At 35.9% G+C, this 18,401-nt stretch overlaps 1 protein-coding gene across 1 annotated transcript; it reads left to right on the top strand.

The window, feature by feature from the left end:
* Positions 1 to 1,657: 1,657 nt before the first annotated feature.
* ARC5 (P-loop containing nucleoside triphosphate hydrolases superfamily protein) lies at positions 1,658 to 17,188 on the top strand. The gene is made up of 17 exons (XM_059589999.2): positions 1,658 to 2,117; positions 2,193 to 2,357; positions 2,454 to 2,576; positions 4,766 to 4,987; positions 5,976 to 6,109; positions 6,226 to 6,318; positions 6,555 to 6,618; positions 7,048 to 7,096; positions 7,295 to 7,377; positions 7,993 to 8,150; positions 8,263 to 8,323; positions 9,862 to 9,924; positions 10,061 to 10,161; positions 14,891 to 14,948; positions 16,137 to 16,484; positions 16,716 to 16,880; positions 16,956 to 17,188. Exons 1-17 carry the CDS (start codon positions 1,767 to 1,769, stop codon positions 17,049 to 17,051), a joined length of 2,334 nt encoding a protein of 777 aa, XP_059445982.2. The 5' UTR covers positions 1,658 to 1,766; the 3' UTR covers positions 17,052 to 17,188.
* Positions 17,189 to 18,401: the final 1,213 nt, after the last annotated feature.

Below are 18,401 nucleotides of genomic sequence, written 5' to 3'. Positions count from 1 at the left end.
AGCCGCAAATCGCGTTTTCAACTCCGCCAAAGCTTTCTCTACCTCGCTTTGCAGAGTGGCTACCGGCTGATGGTTGACCTTTTTTGTGTTCTGCGGTTTTTCGGGAATTTTTGCCTTTGTGAGCATTTTCCCGGGTATTGCATTCCATGTGGCTATTTTCGCCCCGATTATTGTTTCGCTGGTTACTTTCGCGTTGGTCGACGACTTTCATGCTGGTGGCTGCGACCATCAGAATGGTGGCTATGATTTCCCTGTTCCTCCGATTGCCCATTCCGATTGACTTCGGATTGGGATTGTGCGGGGAAGCAAATGCGTAGCTCCTCATTTTGTTGGATTAGGAGCGCCATTTGTGCTTCAAGGGATGTGATACGCTCACTATCTCCTACATTCTGGGGTGCTGGCGGTGGCCGCTGATTGGCCTGGACTGTTGATTCTTCGCGGCGGGCTTGGCTTCTAGACCTTGTGTTCACCATAATCATGAATTTGATTTCGTAAGAACGAAAAAGATATCGTTCCCACAGACAGCGCCAAACTATTGGTACAATTTCTGGTATGGTGGACCTAAGGGGTGAGATTGTAATTTTGGATGTCGCTCATTCTTTAATCTACAAGATAGAATTGTAATTTCGGCGAATCCTCCTCCAATGCTAAAGTTAGCTTTTTTTTTTTTTTTTTTTTTTTTTTTTTTTTTTGAGTTCTGTAGTGTTTAGTGGGAGATTGAGTCATGTACCTGTATCCTTGACTTCTGTGCCCTTATATAGGTGTTGTGGTGGATGTGAGGATGATGACCGGGCAAAGGATCTGGGATTTGGGCGTAACGGACGGAGGAGTTAATATTATTGTTCCCTAATCGTTATAGTTATTGTGAAACCATTACTTTCGTTAGTGCGAATCCTGAGAGTGACGCATAACGGTCACGGCAACTGGCCTGAGAATGCTTGTAATCAGTGTCGACTCCGAGAATGGTGCGCAATGGTGATTGCTATCATGAATGCTAATCTGAGAGTGATTCGTAACTGTTCCTGCAATTAATGAGTACTCGAGAATGTGGGTAACCGTTGATGTGATCAATGTATGTGTTTGACCTTGAGATTGTCGGCTTGATGATCGCTACAGACATGGTGGGAGTAAGTTATCCCGGGCCGCTATAGAATAGCGATGACGATGGGCTTAGACCTTCGGCACTGGACAGGCTTGTAATATCATTTTGGGCTTTTATCTCTCACTATGAGGCCTTGGGCCTATTGAGTTTAGTATGATTTTTATGTGTTACAACTTTCTTGCACATAATTTAGTTGTAAACATTGAAAGAGAAATTTTCAAAAGTTTTAATTCAAATTTGATATTTGATAATTTTGTTTTTCTAAGACCACGTAGAATGTAATTTTAGATACTTTATATTTTGTATTTTTCTTTATTTTTGTACTTGTGCCTACATGTTAACTAATATATTAATTTGGCATGTATTTATGAAGTCTAGTAAAAAAAAAAAAAAAAAAAGAAAAAAAAAAGAAAGAAAGAAGAGGCTATTAGTTCCCAAGTCTAAAATATATGGAGAAGAAAAATCGACATTTGATGCCCAAAAGAACCACAAAAAAAAAAAAAATGATACGAATGTTGCGCGCCAGTAAAGACTGAACTGAACACTAGACGGAGGCCCACAGCACGTGAACACGCGTTGTTATCTCAATTCAAAAGGATTTTGAAGGATATGGAGACGAAGTCACGGGGGCTCCGAGTGCGCGGACAGTCCTGTTGAAAACCAAATGGGGGAATCCGAATCCGAGTCTGAGAAGCAGTGGAGGCTGTACGAGGCCTACAACGAGCTGCACGGTCTGGCGCAAGAGTTTGACACCCCATTCGAGGCCCCGGCGGTGCTTGTTGTCGGTCACCAGACGGACGGCAAGAGCGCCCTGGTGGAAGCGCTAATGGGCTTCCAGTTCAATCACGTCGGCGGCGGCACCAAGACCAGACGACCCATTACTCTCCACATGAAGTACGACCCTCTCTGTGAGCTCCCCCGCTGCCGCCTTCTCTCCGATTCTCCTTCTCCTTCTGCCGCTGCCTCTGATCCCACCCTCGCTTCCGCTCAGGAAAAGTCCCTCCAACAAATTCAGGTTTGCTTTTGAATGCTATGGAAATCTTTCAGTTCAAAATGGCATTTGTGAACACTTGCGTGTGATTTTCCATAGGCATACATTGAAGCTGAAAACATGAGATTGGAGAGCGACCCTTGTCAATTCTCAACTAAAGAAATAATTATTAGGGTGGAATATAAGTATTGCCCAAACCTTACCATTATAGACACTCCTGGACTCATTGCTCCTGCTCCAGGTCTAAAGAATCGGGCGCTACAGGTTCAATGCAACCCACAGAACACACTTTTTTTTTTTTTTTTTTTCAATTTCTTTTTGTTCGGATTGTAATGCTGATTGCTTTCGCATTCCCGGTAGAGTCAAGGTCGTGCAGTGGAATCCCTTGTGCGAGCTAAAATGCAGCACAAAGAGTTCATTATACTATGTCTCGAAGATTGCAGTGACTGGAGCAATGCAACTACCCGGCGGGTGGTTATGCAAGTATGTTTGTTCCTTTCTAATCCTTTATGTTTCTTAACTTCATCATTATGTACCCGTCCTTGTCATTTTCTTCATCGCTTATCTTGCACTTCGTTTTATTAGGAAAGTGGGGGAGAGTTACCGGATTTCTGTAAATAGCTGCCCGGATAACAGGGTTGCTTTTTCTTTTTTTCTTTTTTAAAGGAAGACAAACCTTCCATTGTGTAACCATAAAAATAATTAGGGAAACTTCACTAACCCCGAGCTTACTTTTGCAATTACCCTTCAAACTTAAAAACTCTCAATTTAGTATATCGAACTTCTAATTCTTTGCAATGACACTTTTTCGTTAAGTTTTTCCGTTAAATCCTGTCAAAATTCTTAAAATACCTATTTTTTAAATAAAAAAATATAAAAGTTGCAAAGATTATGGCGTGAGTATTTTTGTAAATTTTTTAAATCATGACCAATGCCAGAATCTTTGCCTTTTTTTTTTTTTTTTTTTTTTTTTTTTTTTAATTATTTTGTTATTTTTAAAAAGGGGTATTTTGGTAATTTTGACACCCCCTTTGTTAAGATTTAAAGGAAAAATCTAATGGAGGGGGTGAAATTGCAAAAATTAGGAGTTCAATACAATATATTGAAAGTTTTTGAACTTTGGAGAGTAATTGCAAAAGTTATGATAATTTAGGGGTTAAGTGAAGTTTCTCGAAATAGTTATCTTTTAGGACTATGCTCAAGTATTATAGGCAACTTTTGTTGGGATCACTACCTAGTGGTTTCCTGCAAAAGAAATTATGAGGAAATAGTCCAATTTCCATGCCAAACTTATTACATGAATGGCTATGAAATGAGAAACATGAACGGCTACAACACCCTACTGCCAAACTTATTACATCACATATACACAAACTGCAAAAGAAAGTGTACTAGAATCTTCAGATGAGAGATTTTATCCTATACAAGAAACAATATCTGATAAAATCCTGAAGTATCTTAAACCAAAGTAACGGGGTCAACAATACATCATTTTTGGTGTCACTGCATTGCAGCTTCTCTTGAATAACCACAGTAAGCAACTTCCATGTTCTAGGCATCTACGAACTCCATATGTACTTCTGTGTCTTCCACAACCTGTGCCTCATGCAACCACATATAACTGTTTTCTCCGATTTTCTACACCATTCTGTTGTGAGATATATACAGTATTTGGTGGCTGAAGAACTTTTCTGATTAGACTTAACCACGTTGATTCAAGAAGAAGAGCTTAGATCTGATGTAGACATGATCTGATAAAAAGCAGGAAGGCACCACTTTTCTTGCCAGTTAAAGCAAACAAAGGCATTAACAATAATTTTTGGCAGTAATACAGCAGATCATAGCAAAAGATAGAAAGTAAAGTTGAAGTTAGTACTAGAAAAGGATTTCTTAAAATGACTCAAAGACCCAAGAAATAGTTCAGATCTGATTTGTCATAAGATTGATAAAGATGCTTCTTAAAATGACTCTATAAGTGAGTATAACAAGCAATAAGATTTCATCACTAAAAGTTACATACCAGTCATCTAAAACATCAATTGTAAAGCACTAGCTATTATGAATAAATTAAAACTAGATGTGACTAGGACACACATAGACTAGACTTATGCTAGTTAGTGGCTGGACCAAGTGGACTAGTGACTTCGATTTGCTTTCAACTTGGATGCTCCCGAACATGCGTCCTTCCTCTTCAAATGCTTTTTTGACCAATTATTTATTATTTATTTCTTATAAAAAAAAAAAAGCTTTTTTGACCAATCAATCATCTGTTTCTATCTTAAAATAGGTCAGTTCATCTTGCATGTACTCATCACAGCAGTCCAAATGGACCATTTAATTGAAATTCCCAAAAACAAGTGCAATCTACTCTCAGAGCTGGTATTATGGAAAATACAATAAAAGCTACTCGACACTTCTTTGCTAGGAAATATTGAGCCTCCAATCGTTTTGAGGGGCAAGCCACACAGAAAGACTATCTTGGAATATTATACCTACTCCTAACTAAGCGATCCTACTGCCTTGAGGCAAAATTTTTGCTGTCTGTCAAATTACTGATTTGAATTGAGTGTTAAATTTCATGTCTTGTAGAAACTGTATCTTGGTACGGATAAACTACCTTAAATATTTGGCATGATGTGCAAAATTCTGAGTACTTTCATGATCATATACAGATTGATCCTGAGCTTTCAAGGACTGTAATTGTCTCGACCAAGCTAGATACGAAAATACCCCAGTTTGCACGTGCATCAGATGTAGAGGTTTTCCTTTCACCTCCTGCATGTACACTTGATGGCTTCATACTGGGTGACTCTCCCTTCTTCACATCTGTGCCTTCGGGAAGAGTTGGTTCTGGACATGATTCGGTTTACAGAACAAATGACGAGTTTAAACAGGTTCGGTATTCAACTATTCCACTTATCTAGTCCTTTTTTTTTGGTAAGCAATAACTTATCTAGTCTTGTCACATTTGAATGATAGTGTTAATACTAAAGAATTTTTCATACCTTACATTGTGCCTAATGTTGTTGGTTATTGTTATATGTTACTATTGTAATAAGTATACCTGAGTACGGTATACTAGTCTTTGTCATTTCTCAATGTACAATAAACTTGTGAGTAGGAAGTAGGGTGAACACATAATGCTTTCCTTAATCATTTTCTTCATCTCCTTCATCTCTTTCTTTCTCTGTCACTCTCTCTCTCTCTCTCTCTCTCTCTTTGCATGACCATTTGAATGATCTATCCTACAATAATCTCACAATGCTCTTGGGTTGAGTTCATAACGACAATTACTGTTCAAACAATCTCTGAATCAAAGCATTCTGTTTCTCAACCCAAGTATACCATACGAACCATAATAGTACTATTCGAAGGCCAGTAAATAGTTTGTGAAAAATAAGTTATTTTAAAACTAAAACCTAACTATACATTGTGCAACTCATGACACATTTTAATCCTTGCTTATGTATCATCCAACCACTCTAACCTCCTAAGGCCAAATTCTTAAGTTTTTGATTAATCACTGTATTAAATGATTGAGATCATCGCTTTTAATGATATCTTGATTACTTATAAAAAACTATGATTGAGATCGTCTTCTTTAAGAGTACGTGCAATGGGTCTTCAGTTTCATCCAACATGACTCACTTAAGACTTGAGAACTAGAACTAATTTTCGCTAGTGTTTTGTCAGTGAAATATGCCAACAAAACTTAGACCTAACAGAATTGGGATTGAATTTTAGTTGAGTTGAGCACAAACCGCTTGTTGGTTACATATGAGCTGTACTTTATTGTCGTATTGGATATGCAGATATGATAAAGGTCATCTGTTTCTGCTTCACTTCTAATGTTCCACAATTTAAGCATATTTTATAATGTAGGCAATATGCCTAAGAGAGGCGGATGATGTTGCATCTTTGGAGGAGAAGTTGGGCCGATCACTGTCAAAGCAAGAAAGAAGTAGAATAGGTGTAAGCAAACTTAGATTGTTCTTGGAAGAGTTGCTGCAGAAAAGGTATGTGCATTTATCCCCTTTTTACATTTTGTTCTTTGCCCATGACATAATCCATGTATGCTTTGTTTGCCTGCAATATTCTATGGCTAAATGTTTCATAAGATTATTCATGTTAGGTATATGGATAGCATTCCATCGATCATTCCACTTCTTGAAAAGGAGTACCGCAGCACAACAAGAAAGCTGAATGAAATAAATCGGGAACTCAGGTCTCTAGTTTAACTAATAAAAAACGTGTTTTTTTTTTTTTTTTTTTTTTCTGAAGCAATATTAGATAGAGAATTAGTATTTGGCCTGTAAAAATGATCAAATTCCAATAAAGCCACATGTTTCTCGTGGGGCTAGAATCTTTATTTTTAGTATAGTTGTTTATTTGTTAATTTCTTTCTTATGTAGTGAATTCATTTTATTTATTATTATTGTTATAATTATTTTTTATGTGCAGCACCTTGGATGAAGTAAAATTAAAGGAGAAAGGAAGAGCATTTCATGATCTGTTCTTGACCAAGGTCTCAATTAGGGCCCTCTCATTCTGGAGGAGGCATATTGTTTATTAGCGCTGCCAAGTGCCAATATCTAATTTTCTTTGGTAGCATATGGTACCTGAATGAGAACAAAAGTCTTGAAACAGAAGGAGGTTGCATGAATTGTGCAGGACATGCTTAGTTTTTTATTAGATTTGTGCTTGAAGAGTACTTCAAAGTCCATGTTTTTTTAATACAAACTTCCTTCATACAGCAGACAGATTATGCATTCAGCATAAAAAAAGGAATTAGCTTAAAAAGAAAAGAATAAAAAAGGCAGATTCAATATTATTGGCATGTTATACACGCACATGTACAAGCATATCTATGTTGGATATTAGGACTGCTCGTACTGCACTATTATTGTCCCAAATCATGATTATCCATTCTGACTGACTATGTTTTATCACTCAGTTGTCATTGCTACTGAAAGGGACAGTTGTTGCACCTCCAGATAAATTTGGTAAATCATCTTGATGTTGCTTTCTGTGGACAACTTAGACATATGGTGGATATTGTATCGTTATATGGTCATTGTTTAAAGTGAACTTTACCCTTGCATTGAAATTTGTTGTTATTTTGTTCTTATAATTTGATTGATTTATTTATTTGTTTATGTTGCTTTGTTGGATCTTGAACGGTTAGTTTGTTTCTGTTACAGGTGAAACACTGCAAGATGAAAGAAATAATGGGGGGGCATTTGTTGCTTCCGATGGTATTCAGTTTCCTCATAAATTAATACCTGTAAGCCATAGAATTCTTTGACCTTATATATATATATGCACTGAAGTTCTAATATATTTGAATGCCACTCATAAAACAAAACACATGTAACTTGCTGAAAAGTTCTGTGCTTTTATCTTCTATTACTTTTTGTATTTTCCCTATTTTAGTTTCCTCTCATACTTGTTCAGTCTGATTCTTTCTGTAATTATTATTTTTTTGGTTGATCATATTAATGTGGAAGGATAAAAAAGGGTAAAAGAAGGGAACCAATGATGTGGTTAGAAGCTACAAGGAAAGCCATGACTGTTAGAGAGGTAACTAGGGATATTGGCCTTAGACAAGGCCTAGTAGTTGGATATTCCATGTAGTCCACCCCAATTAGTTGGAATTAAGGCTTAGTTGAGATAAGTTCAGTTTCTTCTATAAATTCTGCTCTATAAATAGTGCTCCAGTATATAGAATTAAATGGGCCACCTGATCTATATAGAAGATTTTTCTTCTCAGTTATACTAATACGTGGCTAAAGTATTTCAGTGAACTGCCATATATGGAGTGAGAGAGTTTCTTGTTTCTCGAACAAAAATTCAGAGTTTTATGAAATTGCAAAATCGACTTTGGGTTTTATTTGTGTAGAATGCTGGAATGCGTCTTTATGGGGGTGCACAATATCATCGTGCCATGGCTGAATTTCGTTTTGTGGTTGGAGGAATTAAATGCCCTCCAATTATGCGGGAAGAAATTGTAAATGCCTGTGGGGTCGAAGATATTCATGATGGAACAAACTACTCAAGGTATTGATGGTTTTCTAATTTACTCAAATATGTGGGATGATTTAATAAGTAATTTGTTGTAAATTTTACTGATTTTCCTTTCTTTCTCTTCCTTCTTTATGCATGAAATCAGGACAGCTTGCGTAATAGCTGTTGCAAAGGCTAGGGACACATTTGAACCTTTTCTTCATCAGGTGATAAGTACTATTATCTTGATTTTTGTGGTGGTCTTGAGCTTTCACATTCAGTGGAATAAAAATCTCTGGTGTGAAAAGTCTTGTTATGCACATAATATTTAGCGGAATGAATTCAGCCATATTGGTTCATATTATTAACCCAAATCATAGAACTGCTACATCCTTTTTACTCCAGTAATACATTGAACAAATAAAACTTAATATTCTTTTAACTTGTAAAAAATATTATTGCTATTTTGGGTGCTAAGGAGTTTCAAAGAGGATGAAATTGCTGAGTGTGTAGCTTAAGGAGAGATTAATGCAATTCTGTCGAGAAAAAATGGGTAATTGTTAGTGGTCTGGATCCTCGATGAGATATCTTAATAATGTTAAGAGGGAGTTGGGTAAAGTGGATTGGAAATAATCCAAGTATAGCACTCTTTTCAGGTGCTTAGAATTGAATTCCTCCTTGTACCGGCCCTTTTATTAGAGGTTATCACTCTAGCGTGAGAATTTGCGATTTTGTCATCTGCTCAACCAGTCATTTAAAAAAAAAAAAAAAAAAAAAAAAAAAATGCTAATAGGAGGCCATTTGACACGTGAAAGATGCTAAGAGCAACAGTTAGTAGAGGATGGCGGAGCAACATGTGTCCCAAGGGAGGACCTTGTCACAGAGTTATGTGTCTTATTAAATATCTGAGCCTGCTCTCTTCATTGCAGCTATACCTGTTTAATGGACATATTGTTCCTTAATTGCGTATATTTTCTACTGTAAAGTGTAGTTGGCCTTATGGTAGTCATAGAAATTTTTTCCTTTATTGAACCCGAGGTCATGAAAAGTTTACTTGTGATATTATGCTAAGTTTGTATTTCATATTTATCAAAGGTTGAGATTTATTGAAGATGAGAATCTAAAGAGAGAATAATTATGGGGACAATATCCATTCTAGTGGGTGATGATGAACACTTTTTTTTTATAAGAAAATTTGGGAAAGGGGAACTGGACTCAAAACACTGAATGATGAACACTGTTTGAAAAGGAAGTAGATTTACCCCAAGCAGGCATTAGTCTTTAAGTAAATATGTAAACCAGACTAGAATTCTTAGTGGCATTCAGTTCTATAATGACTATGTTTCCAAGATACTGTTTTGATGCTCATTATTGTTAATTGAAACGTAACAATAGAGTTCTTTATTGTCATTCATTAGATCTCCAAAGGATACTAGGATGATTCTTAAACCCTTCTGGTTGCTTAGGAACTCTTTATTTAGTTGTTCAATGTTTGTCAAAATTTATTGCATTTGCCAATTGTTAATCAAACTTGTCTTGAACAACATCTCTGATTTGTTTCCATTTGTTTTTCCTATCTTCTACTTCTGTTTTTTTTTACATGTCAATGGGATTGGCTATATTCCTCATTAGTTATCTTGTAAAATAAAGGTTTGCGCATGTGTTCACTGAATATGTTGTAGTATTTTTATCCTGTCTCACAAAATACTACATTGTTTATTTCTGCTTTTTATGGAAAGCTAACGTTTCTCACTTCTTGGTGTAGTTGGGTGGTAGACTCTTGCACATACTGAAGAGATTGCTTCCTATCTCTGTTTATCTTCTTCAAGTATGGGCTCTGTCTGTTTGTGGGATTGATGGTTTTTACATCTTATATTTATAGACCACATAAATATCATTTGTATATTTGTTCTACATAAGTTATATTACCAATTATCCATCCTACCTTAATTGGTTTTCAACAGAAAGATGGCGAGTATCTAAGTGGCCATGAAGTGTTTCTCAGGCGTGTTGCTTCTGCCTTTAACAGATTTGCTGAAACTACTGAAAGAGCTTGCCATGAAAAGTAAACTACTTGTCTCTGTTACATTGATGTTGTTTGATCATACCTTGTAGTTGTTTTTCCTTGATGGTATAAACTCTTCGGATCTAATTGAGCAACCAAAAAGTCACAACTTTTTGTTTTTCATAAGTAATAAAGCCACAACTTTAGAAGGTAGCAATGGTCCTTGTCTTAATACAGAAAATCTGCTTTAAGACATCAACATAGATATGCACATCTACGCAAACCTTACACCCTTTGAGAAGAGTTTTAATGCAACCATAGTCTCCCTCATCTCAAAAAAGGCATGTGTTGTGGACATTAAGGACTTCCGTCCTATTAGCTTAGTGGGTGGAGTATATAAGATCATTTCCAAGGTCTTGGCGAGTAGGTAACATCGGTTTTGGGAAAGATTATTTCTAATTCCCAAAATGCGTTCATCGAAGGTAGACAAATTTTGGATTCAGTTTTGGTTGCTATGAATGTTTGGAATGTTGGATTAATTTGGGGAACCTGGTGTATTGTGTAAATTGGATTTGGAGAAGGTGTATGATCATCTGAATTGGGAGTTCTTGCTATATTGGTTGAAGAGAAGTGGATTTGGAGAGAAATGGAGGGAATGGATAGTGCATTGTATTACTGCGGTGCGGTTGTCCATTCTTATTAATGGTTTACCGTCTGGGTTCTTTAGTTTCTTTCGTGGATTGGGAGAGGGGGATTCCCTATCGCTGCTATTAGGATGATGACTACTGCAGTGGATAGAAGACTTTTGTCTTGATTTTCAAGGGGGGGTTGAGGAATAATAAAGAGTCGTTAGTGTCTCATTTATTGTTTGTTGATCATACTTTGATTTTTGTAATACAAATTCCGAACAACTACAACATTTGCGATGTATTTTCTTATGTTATGAAGCTGTTTGAGATTGAAGATTAATTTGTTAAAATAAAAAATTGTTCCTGTTGTTGGTTGTAGAGTATTTTCTTTACCAATGAAGTAGTTGGGTTTGCCATTTGACGCTTTTTACAAGGGTATATTTGGAATGGCATCATTGAAAAAATAGAACATTAGCTGGATGGAAAAAGCTTTATTTATCTAAGGTTGGTAGATCGACTCTGATCAAGAGTACTCTTTCCAATTTGCCTACTTATTGTTTGTCTCTTCTCCCTATTCTAGTAGGTGTGACTAATAGGCTTGAGAAACTTTAGAGGGAATTTTAAGTTCCATTTAGTGAATTGGTCAAGAATTTGTACTTCGATGAAATCAGGTGGTTTGGGGCTTAGAAATCTACTTCAGTTTAATTGAACTCTTTTGGGAAAATGGTTGTGGCGGTATGCCATGGAGAGGGAGGCTTTATGAAGAATGGTGATATATACTAAATATGATTGTTTAAGGGGAGATTGGTGCTCTAAGGAGGTAATGAGGCCATTTGGAGTGGGAGTATGGAAATTTATAAGAAGGGGATGCGAATTTTTTTTCAAAATTTGTTAGATATGAGGTGAGTGATGGGTCAAAAGGTCAGTTTTTTGAATGATGTTGGTGTGGGGATCAACCATGAAAGATATCTTAGCCAGACTTGTTAAGTATTGCACATAGTAAGGATGTGTGGGTGGCGGATAATATGTACTTTTGAGACGGCAATATTCATTGCAATATAATTTTTACCAAATCCATATAGGATTCAGAGGTGGATGTGGTCATTTCTTTCTTAGAGATTTTGTTTTCTTTCAGAGTGTAAGGTAAGAAGATGTGGATATAATATCTTGTTAGGGCTTATGCCCTAAAGTCTAATTCCTTTTGTATGACATTTTAGTTTATTAAATAAAGTTTATTTGCTGATTTATTTCAAGTACATTGGGCATATCACTGTTTACATGTATGCATCAAATGATTATTATTTATGATAAATGTATAGCTCTTAAGTTATATTGAATATGGTTTGAGATTATCACACAAAATATTTTTAACTATAAACCTTGTAACTTATAAACTGTTGTTCGTAGTCAGTAATAGAATTGGACATTCCATTTGATAAGACTAACATATCAATTATGATGATCTATCTTTATCATGTGAAGTAGGGACTTGTGATTGATATGTTGGTGCAGTTACAATGCACTGAACGAACCGCATGACTTCTATCATAATGATTGTCGATACAAATAACTATGAGAGGAATGTGAACTTAAATGTGAAGTTTAGGTCACTTAAATACATTTAAGAGTGGGATATTTCATGGTCAATTTCGGTGTGTTTGGGTGATCACATGTAGCATTGTGGGAACATTGCTCAAGATGGAATTCATGATCTTTTGATTTAATCAGAGCAATATGAAATATCCCCATGATATAGATTTAATGAAATTGGTTATTTTTAATCTCGGCCTGAATGTTTTAGTAAGAGTTGCTCAAACTATATATACAAAGTGAAATTAGATTTCACAACTACAATAATAATCATGGGATTAAATTGGGTGCTCAAGGCTCAAGAGGTAGTGAATTAAAGTGACAATTATTTAATGACTTTAATTCGACTACAAATTATTTCATGCAATGGTCAAATGCAAAAGATAAGAAGTCATTGGGAGTATTTGAATAATCAAAACATAAATATTAGAGTGCAATTACAATTATTTAGTACAATTACAATTATTCAGTTTCATGAGAAATTTTTTTTTTTTTTGGGCAGGGAAAATTTATAGAGCTAGTTGACTCTACATTTTTGCTTAAGAGGTCTATTCTTTAGCTTTGGTGGGTTCTAGGTTTTTGGGTCACAATTGGTTCTTTTTGTCAAGCCATCGATCTTTGTGTGGTTTTCTTGAAGAGTAAAATTGATAGGCTCAATTTTTTCTTCTGTGAGACACCATTGATTGTGCAAAGAAAAAGAAAAAAGTCAAAGTTCCCTCCTCTCTCTCTCTCTCGTGAGACTTGGAATTGTGTTGTGCATCCCTAAGCGTGTTTGTTGCTGGGATCAAAGGTTCCTAAAACGGGATCTAAAAACCTGTCTCAATTGGGTGTCTCTTGTTTTTGACATAAATCGCCAAGAATCAAAGTTCAAGGAGATTTGAATTAGCTCTTTGTACAATTTTTTTTTGCCTTTTCTTTCTTTCTTTTTTTTTCTTTTTTTTCTTTTTTTTTTTTTTGTAAAAAAATTGAATATTTGTTTTTCATATTTTAATATTTGTTTTATTATAAATGACACATGTCACAAAATGATTGGTCCTGATATGACTCATTAACATATTCTATTAACTTTTCTAAAGGCAATGACTTTTTTTTTTGGGGCTTACACTAAGGAATATTTAGTCACTTTTAAATCTCATGTAGCTATTTGTCAAAACCTCAAACCACAGGGACCAATTTTACATTTTTCCTATTTTTTTAATATGAGTGGTTTTCCTCCTCCCCATAGGTTTTGCCTTCCAAGCTAATAGTCTCCACTCAAACCTCTAGACAAATAGCTTCCCAAATGCCTAATGCCTTTAAAAAGATGACCCCAAAGTAGGGGTGGGAGTTGGATAAAACAGGGACAGTAGGGGCTCTTCCACCTCCCGCCCCACCCCTTGTTGGTAAGTTGGTATTTTCATTGACTTTTTTTGATAAGGGGGTAATACCGTCGTCACTATCTGTTACCATCCATCATTGCCAAGTTGGTGATAGTGACGGTTGGTAGTCGGAATGGGCTAATGGATGACGACTAATGACTGATGAGGGCTGAGAGTGAAGTAGGACAGTGGCGGAGTAGAGAGGGGGACGACGGTGCGAAGGCAAGAGAGACTTTGAGCAGAAATTCTGAGAAAAAGTGTGTGAGAATGAGAGAATCTAAGTTTGGTTAGGGTTTTCATAAGCGATAAATATAAAGGGGATAAAACGGTGTTGTTTTGTGACAAACGATGTTGTATTGATTAATATATCTATATTAAAAAGTAGATTGTCGGTTCAGGTCGGTTAACCGACTATCCAAAAATCTTATACTGCCAACCAAACTGACTAATGTTGGTAATGATTTTCTTCTACTGCCTACCAGCCTCTGGTCATCGGTGGCAGTGCCATTACGGCCGGTAGGCGGCTTGTTGGCGGTTGGTAGCCGGTAGGCGGTTGATATGCACAGTCCTACCCCAAAGTTAAAGTGTATAGTATTTGAGGTCTGTTGAATCTAATGTATTGTACACCATTTCTTTTGCACTAGCAATCAAGCAACAAAATGGATAGTCATGTTGAAGTCCAATTAGGATTTGATTTCTTTCAAGCCTATAGTGATTTAGCTATGCTTCCTTTTATATGGGAAGATGTCTGAAGGCAGGGATTTATCCCAGGTATCTGTAGCAGAACCCAGTTGATGATTTACAAGTGGGTTAGCTGATTCTTTCCATTATGGTTATCTTTGGACATTTGTCAAATTATAAGTAGTGGAACGCTTTCAGCTGTTGAATTTTACAAATGCATCAAAATTATATTTTCCATTTATCTTTTGGAACTCTTTCATGAACTTCTGTCGCTTAGTTTATTTTTGATTTTGTTATTATTTTTTAATTCTATTGAGGGTGGTGCATACTGGTTATAGAGGTTGCAAAAGAACCTGAAAGTTGTCATATTTGGTCAAAGAGTATCTTAGTTTTGTATTATTCCACCTTTTGCAGATGCTTAGGTTTTCATGAGATGTTCTCGATTTTGTCTGTACATGATGCTTGGCTAAGATTGTCTCTTGTGCTTTGCCCTGATATCTATAGTCATTGTTCCATGTGCTTTTGCTGCAGATGCATGGAGGATTTAATAAGCACCACTCGTTATGTCACTTGGTCCCTCCACAATAAGGTTAATATATTTTGCTTTGAGGCATTTAAGTCTCCATGAACATAGCCAATCCAATTCTTCTTATACTGCATTTCCAACTGTTTACTTTTTTCTGTAGATTAGCCTATGCTAGGTATATATACCAATTCCAGGAGTTTTCATAAGCGTTAAATATATATTTTCGTTCTGTTTATTTTTTGTCAAGTTAGATGATGGAGTAATATTGTTTTCTTGTTTTATATTTTATATTTGCTATTTATTTCTATTTTTATTTTTCTCACTTTAGCCAGTTCTCAATTAACTTTGTAGGTTCTTAATTTTATCAATCAGCTCCTTGTGCTTTCTTCCGTTTTTTGTGAGTTCCTCCATGCTAATTCAATTAACTTTACTAACTGGAATTTTAAAATTCCAATTGTGTCCAAAAAGAAAAAAAATTACGTAAGAAAGCCAAAACAAAGAAAAAGAGAAGAAGAAGAAGAAACGCACAAAAGAAAAAGAGAAAGAAAAAGAATAAGGATAAAGAAGTAGAAGATGGCGATGCTGAACCCCAGCAACCGAGTGTTAGTTTGCCACAACCGCTGCCACTATAATGGCCGCAACAACAATTCCAACAGTGGTGTCACCATCTCAAAAGGTGGTGGCTCTAGCGAGAGACATAGACTACATAGTGGCCCTGCCGTCTTCTTCTTCTTTTTGTTTTTTTTTGTGTGCAATTCTTTCTTCTTTTTTGGGAATAATTGAAATTTCAAAATTTCATTAGCAAAGTTAACGAAATAGGGAAGGAGGAAGTTGATCAAAGCGGGGGAAAGCTCAAGGAGCTGATTGAAAAATATACTTGATCTAATTGAAAATGGGCTAAAAGCATTGGGTATGTTTGATAATTGTTTTACGTATATGCATGTGTTTGTGTAATTTAACTTTGTCTATATAGTGCATATGGAAAGGATGTATTTCTGCCTTGAGATGTCAAAGAGTCTTGCTGTCGCTGGTGTGCACATGCCTTCTGATGTTAAACATCACATATGTGTGTGCATGTGCATGTACATATTGTCGGGATATCTTAGTGCCTTCCAATGCTAAAGAAACCAGAATAAAACATGAGTGATTTCATTTCCATGGGACTCAACAGTTAAATGCCAAGAACATGGAAAAAGTAGTTAGTTTCTGCTTTACTAATCATATGTAACTATCGACATCAATTTTTTTTAGAATCGGGCTGGGTTACGCCAATTTTTAGACTCATTTGGAGGACCAGAACAACCCACAATGGGCGGTAATCCTGTGTCTGCTGGACTTTCCCATGATTCGATGTTGGGGTCTGTTGGCAATGAGAAGCAGGACACTAAACCAAAGGGGGATGTAAAGCTCAGTCATCTGGCCTCAAGCACCGACTCGACCTCTTCTGTTCAGACAACAGAAACAAGGCTGGCTGATCTTCTGGATAGCACACTTTGGAATCGGAGGCTTGCTCCTTCATCCGAAAGGCTTGTTTATGCTTTGGTACAACAGATATTTCATGGCATAAAAGAATATTTCTTGGCATCTGCAGAATTAAAGGTTTGTATGTATATCCTGCTTGTTATTCTTCGTAATTAGTATGAAGAATTTCCTTTTTTTTTTTTCCTTGCCGCTACATTGTTTAGTTGCTAAATTATAGATTGATGTATTACAACATTGACATTAAGCTATATGTATAAAACATATAATGGGAAAAGGATATGATTTGGTTTCATATATTCATGAAGATCTTCTTTTCACATCTCTCCTATTTGCATGAGCCTTTTACAGTTCAACTGCTTCCTGCTAATGCCGGTTGTAGACAAGTTGCCTGCACTCCTCCGGGAGGATTTGGAATCTGCTTTTGAAGATGACTTGGATAGTATTTTTGACATCACCAACCTGCAACACTCACTGCACCTGCGGAAGCGTGATACAGAGATTGAGCTGAAAAGGGTATTCCAGTCTTTCTTCTAGACTGTCAAATTTGGCACTCTCTTTGGTTTGACCAATGTGCTTGTGCCTTTGCAGATTAAGAGGCTTAAAGAGAAATTCAGACAAATAAATGAGCAGCTTTGTTCACGTCAACTCAAGTCAATGCCATACATGATGATCTCCACCAAGTGATTTCCTCGTACGAAATGATGATACTGATGTGTGGGAAAACATTACTTTTTTGTTTCTTTTCTGTTGAGGCTTCTCCTTTATGTAATTCTCAAAGTTTAAGACTGATTTGGTTGTCATTTAAGAATTTTTCATTCTCATTGGATGCTTTAGAAATATCTTTACTTCATTCTTCATTATTTCTTTTAGGGGAAAATGCACTTTACCTCTCTAAATATTCACCTTATTTGCAATTTGGCATCTAATGTTTAAAATTTGACAATGTACTTCAACAAAGTATCAAAAATTTTTCAATGTGACCCATCCGTCAATCATTTCCGTTTTCTCTAACATAAATTATTAAAAAGACCTAATTGTCTTTATATTTATTTATTTTTTTTAAAAAAAAAAATGCAAAAAAAATTCGGCCACCTCACGACCCCCAATCCGGTCAAATGGGCTTGGCCTGGCTGCCCTCAAAGGCCACCTAGCCACCCCCAAATGGCCAAAGGGGTGGCTATGGCCACTTCTTCTTTTTTTTTTTTTTTTTTTTTAATTGGCTGTATTTTTGAAATTCTGTCAAAAATATGGGACAATTTTTGAAAGTAGAAAAAAAAATGCACGTGCAAAATTTTCAGTCAATTTAAACAGAAATGGGTACATATGGGTCACATTACAAATTTTTCATATTTTATCTGAGTATATTGCTAATTTTTAAACATTAAAGACCAAATTGCAAATGTAGTGAAATTTTAGGTGGGTAAAATGCATTTTCTCTTTTCTTTTATGAGTAATTCATTCTCATAAAAAATTAAAAAAAAAGAGTTAAAAATAAATAAATAAATAAAAAAGCGAGGAGTATGAACCAAGTGCACGAGAAGTATACAAGAAAAGCACCCAATTAAGAACACAAATCCATAAATTCTAAGAAATTAGAAAACGAGAACTTTTGCTAGCAATTATCCAAATATAAAGAGATTTGAACATAATGATTTTTCATTATAATTGTCATAATTGTCGTCCCACAATCTTCGAAGTTCGAGCATTGCACTTTTTTTTTCTCCCCAAAGAAATCACATTTAGCACGGAGGAACCATTTTTCAAACTTTTAAATTGTAGTGGCTTCCAAATTGACTTCTCCAAAAGCCTGCTGGGGCATGATTCACTCTATCCTAAACAAATCCACTTTACAGTGGAGCAAAAGATGATCAACGTTTATTTTTTTTCCTTACTCTTCTTACATATACAACACCAATTAATCACTATGACATGCCTTTTTTCAAGTTATCAAAAGTTAAAATCCTCCTTAATGTTGTCTTCTGCCATTTTCAAAGGAGACTGGTCTCCAAATGCTCTTTCAAAGAAAAGGGTAGC

This window comes from Corylus avellana, chromosome 4, assembly GCF_965113065.1.
Source record: "Corylus avellana chromosome 4, dhCorAvel1.hap1.2, whole genome shotgun sequence".
NCBI lineage: Eukaryota > Viridiplantae > Streptophyta > Magnoliopsida > Fagales > Betulaceae > Corylus > Corylus avellana.
This window is presented reverse-complemented; position numbering and strand designations above follow the sequence as displayed.

Coding starts and splice junctions, on each gene's coding strand:
- ARC5 (XM_059589999.2), top strand. CDS start 1,767: ATGGGGGAATCCGAATCCGAGTCTGAGAAGCAGTGGAGGCTGTACGAG. Junction 10,162..14,890: donor GAAAGAGCTTGCCATGAAAA/GTAAACTACTTG, acceptor CTTTTGCTGCAG/ATGCATGGAGGATTTAATAA. Junction 16,485..16,715: donor TGGCATCTGCAGAATTAAAG/GTTTGTATGTAT, acceptor AGCCTTTTACAG/TTCAACTGCTTCCTGCTAAT.